The 16,161-nt window shown below is 36.5% G+C and overlaps 1 protein-coding gene across 1 annotated transcript in view; it reads left to right on the plus strand.

The window, feature by feature from the left end:
* Nucleotides 1–16,161, plus strand: part of or (AP-3 complex subunit sigma-2 or) — a 112,946-nt gene that overhangs the window by 43,365 nt on the left and 53,420 nt on the right. Inside the window, exon 4 of the mRNA XM_090400403.1 lies at nucleotides 12,995–13,066. Coding sequence (XP_090256529.1) covers nucleotides 12,995–13,066 — 72 coding nt within the window. The remainder of the gene's footprint in view (nucleotides 1–12,994; nucleotides 13,067–16,161) is intronic.

Below are 16,161 nucleotides of genomic sequence, written 5' to 3' on the forward strand. Positions count from 1 at the left end.
TTTTTCTGACATCTTCTGAACAGCAATTCTTCACATTAATAATGGATCCCAGGTACTCAAACTTGCTGACTTCCTCAGTTCTTTCTCCATTAAGATACATTTGTTTCTCAAGAGCTTCTCTGTTTGTTTTTCCTTTGAGAACCATGATCTTTGTCTTGCTAGAATTGAGTTCAAGTCCTCTGTTATTACTGATCTTGTTAACTTTGTCAACAAGATCAGTAATAACAGATCTAGTTCTTCCATGTCATTACAAAGGAGTACTGTATCATCAGCGTACCTCAGATTACTGATCAATCTACCTCCTATCGTAATTCCTGTCCTGAGCTCATCCAATGCTTCATGCATAATGTCCTCTGCATATATACTAAATAAGTGAGGAGAAAGTAAACATTCTTGCCTAACTCCTGTTCCAACTTGAAGCCAGTCAGTCAATCCAACACCTGTTCTTACTGTGGCTTCTTGCTCCTTATACAAGTTGGCTATCAACCTGATAGTGTGTTGAGGAAAACCAATTCTTTTCATCACCTCCCACAGTTTCACATGCTCAACACAGTCAAAAGCTTTAGAGTAGTCTAAGAAACACATTACTAGAGGGAGTCTGAATTCTTTATATTTTTCTATGATATGTCTAAGGCAAAGGATCTGATCTCTGGTGCCCCTACCTTTCCTAAAACCTGCTTGTTCCTCGGGCATCTCTGCCTCAACTTTGGCCTCACTCCTATTTAGGTGTGATCTTTAATAAAATTTTGCTTGCATGAGATATCAAACTAATAGTTCTATAATTCTTACATGCCTTCATATCACCTTGCTTGTGTAGTGGTATGAAAACTGACTTCTTCCAGTCTCTAGGCCATGATCCTGTCTCCCATATCCTTGTAATCAATCTATGAAACACTCTTATCCCTCCATCTCCTGTGGCAATAATTAACTCTGCTGGGATTTCATCTGCACCTGGGGTCTTATTGCTGTTGAACTGCTTAACTGCTCTTTCAACTTCATGCCTAAGTGGAGAAGGTTCCAAATCAAAATTTTCTTGGTGGGAGGACTCCACGTTTTCTTTATCCACTCTGCTGTACAGTTCCTCACAGTATTCTTTCCATCTGTTTTTGATTTCCAACTCTTCTGTTAGTATTGATCCATTCCTGTCTTTGATGACATTCAATTTAGGCTTGAACTTGTGCTTTAAGTCACGAACTAAATAAAACATCCTTTTATAATTATGCCTTCTCATCTGGAACTCTATTTCTTCACATTTATTAGTATAGAACTTTTCCTTTTAGAGGACGGCCTTTAATATAATTTATGATTTTTACAGCTTCATCAAGAACTTTTCTTAGGTCTTCTTTTTTCTTAGACATCATGTGTAGCCAAAGCCTCCCTGTGTATGCAGCAGTGTGTCGACTTTGCATTTGGTGCAACAGCTTGAATCCTTGAAACAAGCCCTTTTTTAGATCCGACCATGGATTTTGCTTCGTCCGTGCTTATTCCAACACAACTTTTCCAATCAAGCTTGTTTTATGCATAAAGGTATTTATGCTGTTGAATATTTCTTCTCCTGTTGTATGTTCTGGCAAGGGTTGGCAATATAAAAGGTCGTCGTGAATTTTTTGATTTTTTTTGTACCTAACGAACACTAGAAGATTTGCAAAATTTGTAATGTCGGTGGATTCATCTACCTGCAATGCATAATAACGACTCTTACGTATATCGGATAACAATGTTTGTTTTATATTTTTAGCCATTTCAGTGATTCTTCGATGATCAGTACTATTTGAAAGACAAATCCTATCAAAAGATCTTTTTGCATTATCCCCAATCATAATTTCCGCTATTATTTTTGCTGCAGGCTTGACCAAAGTTTCACCAGTTGTTTCTGGTGAAACTTTGGTGAAACTCTGCTGCACCACTTTTTGCTATTAATAGCGACACATGATATGAAGCTTCTAAAGCCTTCATGTTTTCACCTCCTGACACAATCGACATTACTTTTTGAGATTCTTTTAAATTTTTTAGTTTATTTTGAAAAACTTCGACAGGTTTGTCCTTGCATTCATTATGTTTTGATTCAAAATGGCGATTTAAATTACATGGTTTCATGCTTTAATTTTTTAAAGTTTCACCGCAAATTACACATAATGGAATAGGTTCCTCTTCATTTCCCCTCCATGAAAATCCACATTTCAAGTAATTTATATCATACTTATGAAGTTTTCTCATCTTCTTCCTAGTTGGTTCTTTAGAGATGTCAGACGACACACACTTATCAATTTCACTTGATCCAGATACAATATCAACATTTTCTTGTTGCTGGCAGCTACTTGTATCTACTATGTTCCTCTCTTTTGCGCATTTTAAAAATCCAGTCTTTAACCAGTGATCCATACTTAAGAATTTGAAAGCTAAAAAAAATTACCATATTTAACGAACAGTCCTTCAACAAATGGCTAGTGAAAGCAGAACTCGAAACAGACAGCAATGGTAGGTCAGTAGAGATAAAGCAGCTATGAAGACGTCCATACGATTGGTGCGGTATTAACAAAAGATCGCGCTACTAATTGACAAAAGCAAGCCAACGGTTCAGTTGAAATGCTAATTCTCTTCAACCGAATTCCTTATATAATTTATAATATCTGAAACACATTCACTATATATTTCTTAGTTTTAACACATTCACTCAAACAAAAATATATGTTGCCGGTGCACCATATGGTTTTGATTGTCTACCATAGCGTTTTATGTGGGAGGGGTCACACAATTCATTAGTTCTGTTTTTACCCAGTTGTCTCTAATCGCACTATTTGTTGAGAAACATATTACACAGCCTGCAGAAGTCTCTGTACCTTATTCAGTGATACAATAGGAATGTTTTACGATCTCAAACTTAAATTTTATTCCATTCGTTAATGATGCATAGCCAAAAATTGCCACAGCCCCCTGAAGACCTTTTCTCAAAGTGTGATACGGGGGGGGGGGGGTCCGCGTATCACACTTTGAGAAACACTGGTCTAGAGGAAGTGGTTGGTCTTTTGTGGAGCAAATAAGGGATGAAACATGCCAAACCTCAACAAATTTGGATGCATGAGACCCCTTCAAATTTGGGATATGTACATCATGAGAACTTCAACCCCCAATGGCCAAGAATACTTAATATAGCCCACTATGGAGCACCATCAGGACTTTAGGAAAAACAGTAGTTTTCTCTCTTTGACATCATTTACTGTTTTAGTGCCTGTGTGCACGTGTCTTAGTCTTATGTTCCCATGAAGATGGTGACGTGACATTGCCGAAATACATGAAGTATATATTAAAGTTTATTTTAATATATATTCCAGTATACGTTGTGAATTCCTTAAGTTATTTAATAATCATGTGCAGCCAATGTATAAGCTTTTCTAAGAATTATAACACCATCTACTGCCCACTACCACCACTATTATTTGTTGTCTGTAAATTGTGTTCTCACAGCTGATTTATCCATATGCAAGATGAAAAATCCCAGTTTCCAGGAGAAAAAACTCGGCTACTTCTATATGAGATTAGCTAACTCACCTTCAGTTGAAGTCTAATCCATATAAAGAATTCTCTCATGATGATGAGAATCAAACTTGGGCCTTTTTTCGAATTGAAGAGCACAACATACTGTTCTCTTCCAATTGCACTAAGGAGGTTCTTCTTCTATGAGAAAGTTTCTAAAGTTATTTCAGGATTACAAAAATAAAATGTTTTTTTTTATTATTATTTTATTTTAGAACTGGCAATTTCTTCACATCAAAATCAAGGTTCATTTTAAATATTAACTTTAATTTGGTATTTTTTGAAGCATGGTATCATATACAACCCAATATCACAATTTGGACAGAAATATCTTGATTAATGCCTTACTTTTCTTTCCACATTTTTGTAAAGTTGAATTTCTTTTCTGGGGAAGGAATGGCATCAGGAAAATAATACGCAGTAAGACTAAAAGGAATTCAACTGATTCCAGGACAACCACAAGAGTTTACATTGATTTCTATTTTCCAGTAAGAAGGTCAGTTAGTTCCATTCTGAAATCACTAGGTTTCTTTGAGTATCCTGATTTTCTATATAGAATGTGCAAATTGCATAGATATACCTCCAAAAGATAGAAAGTATTTTTTTTTATAGTATAAGTTCTCTTTCTTTTTTGATCTAAACTTTCCAGTTAAGTGTTACATCCCAAACCCAGTTAACAGTGTGATCAGTGCGATCAACTCGCTAATTGTATTATTATAATCATCTACAATACAAAAGATGGCAACCGCTTTGTTTCATCCCTCATGTTGTAGCTAAGATTGGCATTCTTTCACGTGAGATAGCTGAGACTCAAGTTATACAAACGTCAAAGGTGTAGCCAGTTCAGCTGAACATTCCTTTAGTGAACAGGCTGGTATTCCATCTATCTCTATAGAAAAATTCTTATCCATGTTATGCAACAGCTCTTCAACCTCATTTTCATGAACCTTTAACTCTTCATCCAATGTAGAAGTCGCACTGTGCACCATGTTACATATACCTGGTTGATATATCTTAGCAAAGTGAGCACTCATTAGCTGAACAATCTCATTAGCTTCTGACACTCAAGTACTATCTGCATTCAATAAAGCTATCCTTCCACATTATTTTTCTTTGACTTGTGGCATAATGATAAAATTCTTTTGGATTGCCTTTAGCTTGCATTTCCAATTTCTTTTCATGCTCAGATTTGCTTTCCTCACGATACTCTTTTTTTAATTTTCTGGCCCGAGCTCTATATATATTTCCTAACTCCTCTCTATCTTATTCTCATGATATTCTTTCCTCATCATCTTCTTCTTGTGGATTTTTTGCTTAATAAGGTTGGACATCAGTCTCACTCCCAACCTATTTATTCTTCGAACACTAGGGATACATTCAGATACTTTAACCCGTTTTTGAAAGATTCCCATGCATTACTGGCATTTTTCCCATTTAGTAACTGATAATGGGGCCAAAGATAGGAAAATACTAAGTTTATCATAATTTCTAGCTTTGTAGTTCAGCATGTAATCTGTTTTAATTGGAAATTCCTCTTCTTTCTTGGCATGAGATTTCTCTTCTACCCAATCAATGTTTGGAAAATTAAAGTCACCCATGAGGCTAAATTTGCAATGCATTTCTTTGTCCCCTGCAACTGAGCCGCTAGGTCTGTAGCAACACCCCACCATATATCTCATTCTGTTAACTTCCACTTCCTACCAGATAGACTCAAACTCACCTCTGCATGGGATTGTCACCATCATTGTTTTCTTGTGTTTCTACCCTAACTGTACTTAAATCATCTGATATCATTAGGAGCACTTTTCCTATGCCTTTCCTATCTCTTCTGTCATTCCTAAAAATAGTATACCCATTACACTTGATCCCACTTACCATATTTGATTCTGATAGACAGGTTTCATTAATGCCAACAATCTTAGGCCATGGTGTATTCAATAAAGCAACGAACTCAACCCCTTTGTTTCTAATGCTCCTGGCATTTTTCTATAGACATAATAAATCACCACCTAGCCTATTCTTATAATTAGATATACAGTTTGTTTGGTCTTGTTCTAGAATTTTCTCTTTTTCCCTCCCCAGACATACTTAAAATATCCAACCCTACAGCATATTTTTCCATCCCTTCGCCACATACATAACCACGTTTGAAGACATTCATATCTTTACCATACCATAGCCGAACTTTCACAACATATTTCCCATTCCTCCCTTGATGATCTAGTTTCCTTGACACACTCTGCATTAGGTCTCATACCAAGAAGTAATTTTTCCAGGCTTCTTCTGATGCCAAATGAATTCAAGTGCAGGCCATCCTTTTTATACAAGTCTTTTCTGCCATCAAACACACCCCACACATCGAAAAACTTGTACCCATATCTTCTACACAGCCTGCAAGTGAAATCATTTGGTATCATTGCCCTCCTTAACTGAGTACTGTCGTATCTGGATAGTAATCCAACAGTTTTTACTCTCTCACATTTCTTTCTCGCTTCTTCCAACACATCTTTCATATCTTCTCTCATACTATATTTGTCACTACTTAAATTATTTCCTACCAGAACTACCATCTCTTTTACTTTTCTTTATTAGTTTTCAATTATGTTTGTCATATTTTTAATTTTCTCTCCCAGGAAACTAGAAGTGGTGACTCCCTTGGCAAGCACAAATTTTAAAATTAAGTCACTACACTGTATGAACTCTTTTTTCTTAGATTTTAGTTGACTTACCTTGTTGTTATTAATATTTTGACTATCATGGTCAGTACTTTCCTGCCTGTGCTTGTTCTGATCCTTTTTCTTATTCTGTCTAAGTTTAGTCAAACGTTTTTCCAATTTCCTGGTAGATTTTCTAATAATTTTTTAATAATAATTATTAGTGACCCTTTTAAGTAAATAGGTAATGTTGCTTGTCTTTCAGGAAAATCAGACCATAATCTAGTAATCTATTCTCCCATGGAGTACAATGCACATAGCCACTCCTACAGATGTGTTGTATGGCATTATACAAATGCCAAGTGGTGGGATGCTCTTTGCAACATTTTTGCTTCGTTTCCTTAGGTGCTGTATTTGTTTCCAACTTTCCCACCGAGGCATATGGAAATAGATAGTGGAATATTTATTGCTTATTCCACACTACGCTACCTGCCCCCAACTAAGCTTTGGTCCTCCAAAAGGTATGCCGAGGGAGTATAAGCAAAGCACCTCAACTAACTCTCATCCCAAACTCCATCTTTATTGCTTATACTAAAGCATAGAATAACTACAAAAAAAAAGTATCATTTCATCCAAAATTGATTTTTAAAAAGTTAAAAGCAGGAAACTTGCATGCTGTCCAAATGGCACTCACATGCCATCTGGATGCAAAAACAGTAAGTAGAATGAAATGATTGTCTTGGTTGGTACAAATGATTTGAGAGGCAAGATATGAGGGAGTATATGTAAAGAAGTTATAGGCAAAACTGAAGAACGAGAAGGTGAAGATTGTAAGTCCTATCACACTATAATAGAGGCGAACTGAGGAGGGCATTGGCAGCCAGTGAGTCTAAATGTAGATTGTGCAGAATGAATGACGTAGGAATTGTTGATCTGTGGTCTGTGTTTGATAGAAACAAAGATTTGTATAATGTTGATGGACTTCATCTAAATGATTTTGGTGTTAGGTGTCTAGAGAGAACTTTGTTCACTGAGCATGCTGAAATGCAAATTCAGGAAAACTGAAATAATTAGGGTGGAAGCAAGTGAGTTTGTGTAAAAGCACCCATGAGACGAGTGAGTGAGAATTACCAAGTGTGGAATCTACTCTCACAAGCAAAAATATTGAATAAATAGTCAATTCAGGAAGTAATGGTGGGTGGAGGACTAAAGGGATGTTGCAGTTTCTATATACTAATGCCAGAAGTATCAGAAACAAGAGGGAGGAGTTTTTGGCATTGTTTAATGCAACCTCACAAAAAGTTATAGGCATTAAGATGGAGTTACAGGGATTGAATGTGAAGGGTTTAGTGTTTTCAGGGAAGATAGTATGGAGGAGTACTGCTGATGATAGCAGATGAATTGCAGCCAAAAATAATAGGAGACAGGCAGGAGGATGGCTGTTTATTTGTAGCAATCTGGTGTGAGATTCAAGCCAGTAAGACAAAATATGCAGTTGGTTGTTGCTATAGGCCAAGGAGTTCCACAGATGATCAAACAATGAGTACAGGTTAAGTGATTATTATGGGGGTCTTCAACTATGGAAATAGGAAGACTGGAAGGAAGGAAGATCACATGGTAGGAAGGAAATAGAATTTATACACATGCTAAGGGACTAGGAGTTGGAGAGTATTAGACCTGGTCATAGGATCAGAAGAGCTATCCATAAGCAAGGTTGCTTCCAATTGGTGAAAGTGACACACAGTCTTGATTTGGGAGATTATAAAACATGAGGAATATTCTGTCAAGAAGGGGTATATGTGGAACTACAAGGCAGGTGATTATGACATGCTTAGGAAGAAGCTTAAAATAAAATACTTGCAGGGTAAGGAAGTAGTGCATCGGATATAGTTGATAAAGGGTCATCTAAATTAAGCAGTATTAAATTATATACCTAGGATAAGAATAGTTAATCAAGTAGGAGTTAGAATAATGGATCATTAAGCACGAGCTTCAGAAGAAGAAAATGCTGTGGAGGGTATATAAAGAGAAAGGTGATCAGCAAACTCATGAACAGTACAAGGCTCAGGCAAGAAAGGTGACCAACATGACAAGGAAGGCAAAATAAATACCATGAGAAGAATCTAGCCAAGCAGGCCAAAGCAAATCCCAAAGAGTCCTTTCGTTATTTGGCAAGTAAGAGGAAGAATGACTATGGAAGATTAACCTTAATGAGTGATGACGGTCACAAGGAGATAGAAGCAGATAAAACAGTTGACTTGCTGAGTGACCACTTTGCAAGGGTATATCATCCTAGTGAGGTTATTGCTTTAACCTATGTGACGCACTAATGTGAAAACAGAGGTGGATTGGAGATGAATTGGAAGTTCTTAGGGTATTGCAGAATCTCACTGTAAATACAGCTGTGGGATTAGATGGGATATCAACAATGGAACTGGCAGTGCCTTTGACTAGGCTCTTTAATTTAAGTTTCATTTCTGGTAGACTTCCAAGGGAGTGGAAAGAGGGCAAAATAATTCCCTTGCATAAGGGAAGGTCTAAGACTGCAGTAGCAAATTATAGACCAATCATCTCAGGCATGGTGATTAAAAAATAAATTCAAGAATGGGTAGATGAAAATACGATACTGCATGATGATCAACATGGCTTTGTGAAAGAACCGTCTAAACACCTGGAACAGAGAGGGCAGGGAATGGTTAAGGGCAGCCAACTTCAGGTGAGGTTTGTAAGCAGTAGAGAGAAATTATATATATCGGGGTATTTCAAGTTCGAAGAGAAAATTTATAAACAGAATAAAGGACTAGCTATAGGCAGCCCCCTGTCTCCGATACTGGCCAATATTTTCTTTGAGGAAAGAATCATTTCTAAAGCAACGTTAAAACTTGGAACATGGTTCTGCTATGTGGATGATATATTCCTTATTTGGGAGAATGGTGTAGAGAATCTTCACATCTTTCTAAATCATTTAAACAACTTCCACCAAGACAAAATTTACCATCGAGGTTGAAGAAAATGGTTCCCTTTCATTTCTAAACATAAAACTTACTAAGATGTCTGACTCCTTAAAAATCTCAATCTTCAGGAAATCAACACATGGATAGATACCTACATGCATCCTCGCATCACTGTCCTGCATAAAAGTTAGGCATCATTTCCACATTACCATGCACACTCAATATTGTCCGATGAAGAACTAAAATATCTAGAAAGAAATTTCTCTAATAATTGGATACTCTTCCAAAAACATCAAGAGGCAACTATGCCAGTGCCCTCGAAACAACACAGACTCCTAACAACCCCAAGGGTTATATTTCTTTACCTTACATCAGCTTGCTCTCCCAGAAACTAGGAAGAATTTTGAAAAAAATTAATCTAAAAACGTGTTTTTCTACTCTTCCAAAACTAAGGTCAGTTCTAAGCCACCCAAAACAAGCTCATAACTATCTTCAGTTCCCTAGTGTATATACAATATGTGATTGTGGGAGGCCAGACTGGGAGAAGTCAATCCTCCTATGGCTAGAGGAACATCAGAGAGACAATTACTGAAATAAGAGCTAACAGGCTTCACTTCGGCGAAGTAAAATATTCAAAATTAAGTGGATATTGAACACCATATTATTTCTTAGCCAAATAAGAAACTCAAAGATAGGAAATCTAATCTAAGAGTTTCATGCCGAATATAGAAAACTATATAAAGTTCGGCGAGACCAAGCGTAAGCCAACACCTGGTAGTGCAATGCTGCGAAACTCGTAGTAAAGGTGGAGTAAGCTCCAATCACTGTCTTTAGTATTTACCCATAATGTAAAACACAGCTCCTAGGAAATGTATTATTGCTCTACATTATGAGAGAAGGTCACTACCCAGACTGGTTTCGACCTTTTTTGAGGTCTCATCAGTGAGTAGTTAGACCTAGATGTAATACTAAAGTTTCAGTAGTCGGAGCTTATTTCTTTACTGTACGATTCGCCAAAAGGTGCACAAATATAATTACTGAAATAAGAGCCAACAGGCTTCACGTCAACAAAGTAAAATATTCAAAATTAAGTGTAGAACAATAATACATCTCCTAGGAGCTGTGTTTTACATTATGGGTAAATACTAAAGACAGTGACTGGAGCTTACTCCACCTTTACGAGTTTCCGAGCATTGCACTACCAGGTGTTGGTGTTGGCTTATGCTTGATTTCTCCAAACTTTATATAGTTTTCTATATTCGGCTAAAAATAATGTGGTATTCAATATTCTCTTAATTTTGAATATCAGAGAGACATATCAAACAATAGAATCAGAGCAAGCACACTCTCAAGTCACTTCTTTTTCTCAGTGAACACAAACGATTAAGGAAGCCAACACGGAATAGATTGGAATGCAACATGAAACATTTTATATTTGTCAGATGAAGTAGAATGTTGTATAGTTGAATCCAAAGAAATTATCCTAGACTCATCTCGCATCAACAGCAGCCTCAGTTATAGTCTACCTGACTCGCATAGTTCTACCATTAGATACTGGCATGCGCTTGAACTCATACCCTCGCATATGAACAACAATAGAACTACAGCACAGACTATAACGACAATTCAAAACTTAACTTCAGTTTACAAGTCTGTTATTATAATGGTACATTGTTTTTTATGGTTTTTTTTTTTTTTTTCATTTGCTTGAAGTGTTCCCACACATGAAGTCATTTTTGACGAAATATGTGTGCTTCATTAAATTAACTTATCTGTTTTCTCGGTTTCAGTCAGTCAAAAAATCATGAGTGTGTGTGTGTGTTCTGGCTATCTTTTCTGAGGTGCCATGGATATAAGGAATAGCAATAGCATTATTGCTGTCTGCAGGTTGTGTCCGTTGGACAGGAAGGTCTGCTGAATGTTCAATTGAAAGGGAAGCTTGGGCGGAACAGATTAGAGGTTTTGAAGGGTTTTGAGAACACCATATTGTTTAGGAGAGAGATAGTGAGAAAATTTATGTAATTTACCTGTGTAGGTGGGTTTTTTGTATAAAAAAAAAAAAAAAAAAAGCAGGCTATTATTATTTTATTTTTCTGTAGTGAATTGGTTTCTGGTGTGATGTTGGGGTCATAGAGAAATGAGTCTAATTCGTGTGTGAGTCATATTGCCATATAGAGACCACATCATTATCGATATATCTAACCAGATAGAAGATTTAAAGATGGCAGTACAGGGAAGAGACCATGGTTGTCACCTCTTACTACCTATGTTAGCCAGCATGGATGACAAATTTGAAAAGATCAGTGATATCATGGGGAAAGCATTTTTCAGTAAAGCTAAAATTCCAGAAAGGGGAATATTAGTAAATAGTAGGTGAGGGTTAACTTAAAGGAGTCAGTAGCATCCACTATGGAATGTAATTAGTGGGATCATAATCCAGTGGGTTATAAGTAGTGTGGTCTCTGAGCAATGTATTTGTTATCTAATTATAATCACTAGCATTAATGACCATAGTAGTGTTACCCTTTTAGTAGTGCCTTCATCTCGCGCTTTAGCACCGGCTGAAATTCAGACGTTGAACGGAAAGGCGCACCCTCCGATATCGAACTATTGCCACGAAACACCATCTGGAACCACCGGCCCACGAGAGAAGTCAAATCATCATCCAGGAAAACAGGCGAAAAAAGCCTTGAGAAAGGGGTGCAAAACCTTTTTATTCTCCATTCACTTCCCCCTTTTTACACCCTGTTCTTACCACGATAGTGCCCTCTTACTTTTTTTTTTCTGCGATCTTTTCCCATCCGCTACTTTCATCGACCACGGCAACTTCTATATATTGTGAGATTTGTCAAAGTGTCTTCCGGGAAATGAATGTGCATCACTTTCCGAGATTAAAAATGCCTCGGGCCCGCCCGTGACCTTTGGACTATTCTTTACATCTAATTTACCCATTCGTTGTATACATGATGCATTCATATAATACTAATTTATACACGAAATTCATTACATGGTATTACAATTCTACTAAAAGAAGGTAATTCTATTTCCATTTACAGTTATTACTTTATTTCTTCTGCTCGAGTACAAGTTTTTTCTCTCAGCTGATTTTTCTGACTTGTTAAATCCTGAATGAATTATTTCTTTATAAGGTTCTTCATTCAGAATGTAACACAAATTAGAGAATATAGAGCTGGCTGGCAGAGATTTCTTTTGCCTAAGTATGCTAGTATGTCAAGCCTGATGTTGACAATAACAGGAGGCAAGTTGCAGATGCTGCATTCTGTATGTATCATGAAGTCTGAAGATGAACTTGACAAAGTGCTACTGCAAGTTGTGGCTGAGGCTAATGACTGTTTCACAGTCTTTTTGACAAAAGATTTACAACAGCAACTTGAAGAGACTGACTGTATAGCTGAAAAACAGACCCAGGGTATTGTTAATACTTCTTGATATGATTAGCCTTAATTTTTTGAAATTAAGTTCATCAAATAGTGGTCTTAAGTTCCTCATATTTTGTAAGTAATATAACCATAATAAAATAACACAAGCTTTCTGTTGCAGATGGCACAATTGAAATAAAAGTTATTTCCACAAATGTTTGTTAATGAAAGTTAGTATTTTCTGAAATTCATTCAACCAAAGCAGAGTTATACCTATATTTCTATAGGTAGATAAAATAAATCTAATAGGTATGCAGTTTGTGTCAAAAATCAAAAGAGTAGGTGTTTTATTTTCATAAGCATAACCTCCAAAATCAAAAAAAATTTCACTTAATTAGTTTTTTACTTATAAAAACTTTCAGGGTGAAACTTACTATTAATAGAGATGACTGATTTCTTTTTTTTTTCCTAGGTATTTGTTGAAACATTAGATAAATGTTTTGAAAATGTGTGTGAATTGGATCTCATATTTCATGTGGACAAGGTAAGAACATTTGACATTTATTAATATATGGGGGAGGGGCCTTAAATACCCTTCCCTTATTCAGAGCGTTATGTAGCTCGATCTCACAACCAGAATGTCACAGAATTTGGGGGAGCCTTATCAAGACATCGGAAGAAAGATTCTGTGAAAAAAAATTTTAGCAAAGAAAGTTGCCAATACAATTTGGTGCTTGTACAGTGCAAAAAGAAAATGTTAAAATGGACAGACAAAGGAGTAACAAAAACTAAACTGAAATGAAATATTACCTTTAGGTGTTTAACTTATGATAAAACCACAATAAAATATTTAATATCAATTTATTTTAGCACAGTAATTACAGTATTAGTTATTGGAGTGTAGGTTTGTCACAAACCTGTTGCATAACTCAAGCACAATGAGCACATGCAAAAGAGGACCTGGTTCAATGTGGTCACTGTTATCATGGACCAGAAACTGCATCCTGTACATAGCATTCTCAACAGCAGAACATATCTGAAGGAATGTTCGTCACAGTCTTTGAGACTCTCCCATGATAGATGTTGGATATCAGATAACTCTACAAAAATCACATGGAGTAATATCAGGGAAGCAAGGTGGCCATGCAATTGAAAAGAAGAGACTAATCACTCTTTGTTCTGTGATGTTGTACTAGTCATGCAATGTGGGGAGGTGGTCCATTTTGCATGAATATGGTTTCATACAGACATCGTCAATGCAGAATGATTAAACTATTCACCATATTGTGGTATTTCCATGTGGTAATGGAACGAGTTACTGGTCCTGTTGGGGTGATGTCCTCAAAAAAGAATGGCCCTGTTATAAAATCTGCTGTGAAACCACATTTTCGGTGAATGTAATGGGAGTTCTTGAGCACGTGGGATGATTCAGACAATTTTGGATTTTTACAGTCCTGTTCAAATAAAAATGTGCCTTATCTTCCCACAGAATTTTTTTAAGACCAAACATCGTAAACTTCCCATCTGACAGGAAACATCAGAGCAAATGTCAATCACTTATTGTAATCATGTTGCAGCTACTGTGTGTGCCTGATCTTGTATGGATAAAGTGTAATAATTTTGTGCAAGTCTTTCCATACTGTGGAATAAGGTATATCAAATTGTCTCGCTACTTCACTGGCACTGCTGCTGCTACCAGCAAGCAACATGCTGACACTGCTTTCTGTCCTCTGCCACGTCAGACTTCCAAAGATCCTGTTTCTTCAAACTTCTGAATCATTTATCTAACTTTGTTAGCTGACAAATGACCTTTACACAAGTTCTGATAGGTTCTAAACTCACAAAGAGCATCTCATGCATTGCACTCATTAAGGTAAAATAACTTGACAAGTAAAGTGTGATAAAGTAAAGTCAGACACATGTTGAACACAACTATTAATAGAAATGCATTTGTGGAATTTTTCCTTTAATTTATAGCTCTTCTGTATCAAGCAAAACAGGTGTTAAAATTCATTTTATGCAAATTTTTGGCTTCCTGGGCTACAACATCCACCACCACCACCCAACACCTTTTATCCCCATATAGGGAGTAGGCGAGGCCATTTTATCCTTATAACTTTTGGAGACTTAGGAGGCAGTTCAGTCTCCTGGTAGCCAATCCAAGATAGCTGGCTCAAGACTATCACAAATTTTACATGGCATCCAGTGAAGAGAGGTGACTGGCAAGTGCTTCCATCTCGTGTCCCTAATTCTAATAGTGTGTTTACTGTCTGAAAATATTGTGGGTTCTATGGTCGATTTTCTTGAGTTTACAGGACAAAAAAAGCCAAGTATCTAACAGAAAATTTATTTAGAAGTATAACCTCTGCATAAAGTAAAGAGCTGAGATTAACATCTCCAATTTTGATATTGGGTGTAATAGTACTTCATAATGTGATCCATATTGATAATAACAGAGGGGATAAAGTACATCCTTGTCTGACACCAGATTTAATATCAAAAAATATTTCTCTACTTTCGATTCTAACTGCTGACTTACAGCTCAAATAAAGGCTAAGTATTGCTTGATATAATGCCCCATTTGCGCATTTTGAACAGCTTTCCTCTTAACACGTTGACATGTGCCTTTTCCAGATCAAGAAAACTTAAATACAGATCTTTGTTATATTCTCAACTATTTCTCATAAAGTGAAAATCTGATCCTCACAACTTCTATTTGGCCTGAATTCAGTTTGTTCTTCACCGGGCTTCCCTTCCATAATCCTTCTCAACCGTTTCGCAAGTTTACTTGCATAAATCTTACCTGGAACACTCAAATAGGGAGATACTGCTGTAATTTTCACATTAAGTTTTATTTCCCTATTTATATATGGGTACTATGAGAGCTCTACTCCAATCATCTGGAATTTGACCCATTGACCAGGCCTTTTGAATTATCCAGTGCTGCCACTGTAAAACTTTCATACCTCCATACTTGAGCGTTACTGGTCTAATATCATCTACTCTAGCCACCTTTTGTTTCAGGCTTTTGATGGCTTTTTCCTTCAAGTATTGATATGTATTCCTGGCTTTTATGAATGTTGAGTTTTTTACCACTGTACTGCCACTGCTTGTTTCATTTAGCAGTTTTTTTTAAGTAATTACTCCATATGGCAAAGATATCTTTATCTCCAATTTTCATGTCACCCTTCTCATCTCTAATTCCTTTTGCCGCACTCTTTCCTTCATTTATAAGCTTTTTCAATATCCTTCAGAATATATTGCCATCTTCCCGATATTTATTTTCTATGTTCCTACTAAAAAGTCTTCTCGTGACTTTTGTTTGGCTAGTATTACACATGGTTTAGCTTTCTTGCATTTGTTCTGTATTTTGTAATAGCACAAGCACACTTATTTTTCAGAATCTTTCAATATGCTTTCTTTTCCTTCACTGCAACTTTAACTTCCTCAGTCCATCATGGAATTCTGATTTTTCTATCCTTGCAGACAACCTTACCACTTGCCTCTCTGGCTGAATCAATGTTTTCTTCAGGGCTGCCACTGAATCTTCAGGGTTTGGTTCCTGTTCTCAAACTCTTTTTTTCTTGAATAATGTTTGTGTATTTTAGTCTACAATTCACATCTGAGAGCTGCTCAACT

Source organism: Typopeltis vanoorti, chromosome 11, assembly GCF_054136105.1.
Source record: "Typopeltis vanoorti isolate ZY-2024b chromosome 11, IOZ_Tvanoo_1.0, whole genome shotgun sequence".
Taxonomy (NCBI): Eukaryota; Metazoa; Arthropoda; class Arachnida; order Uropygi; family Thelyphonidae; genus Typopeltis; species Typopeltis vanoorti.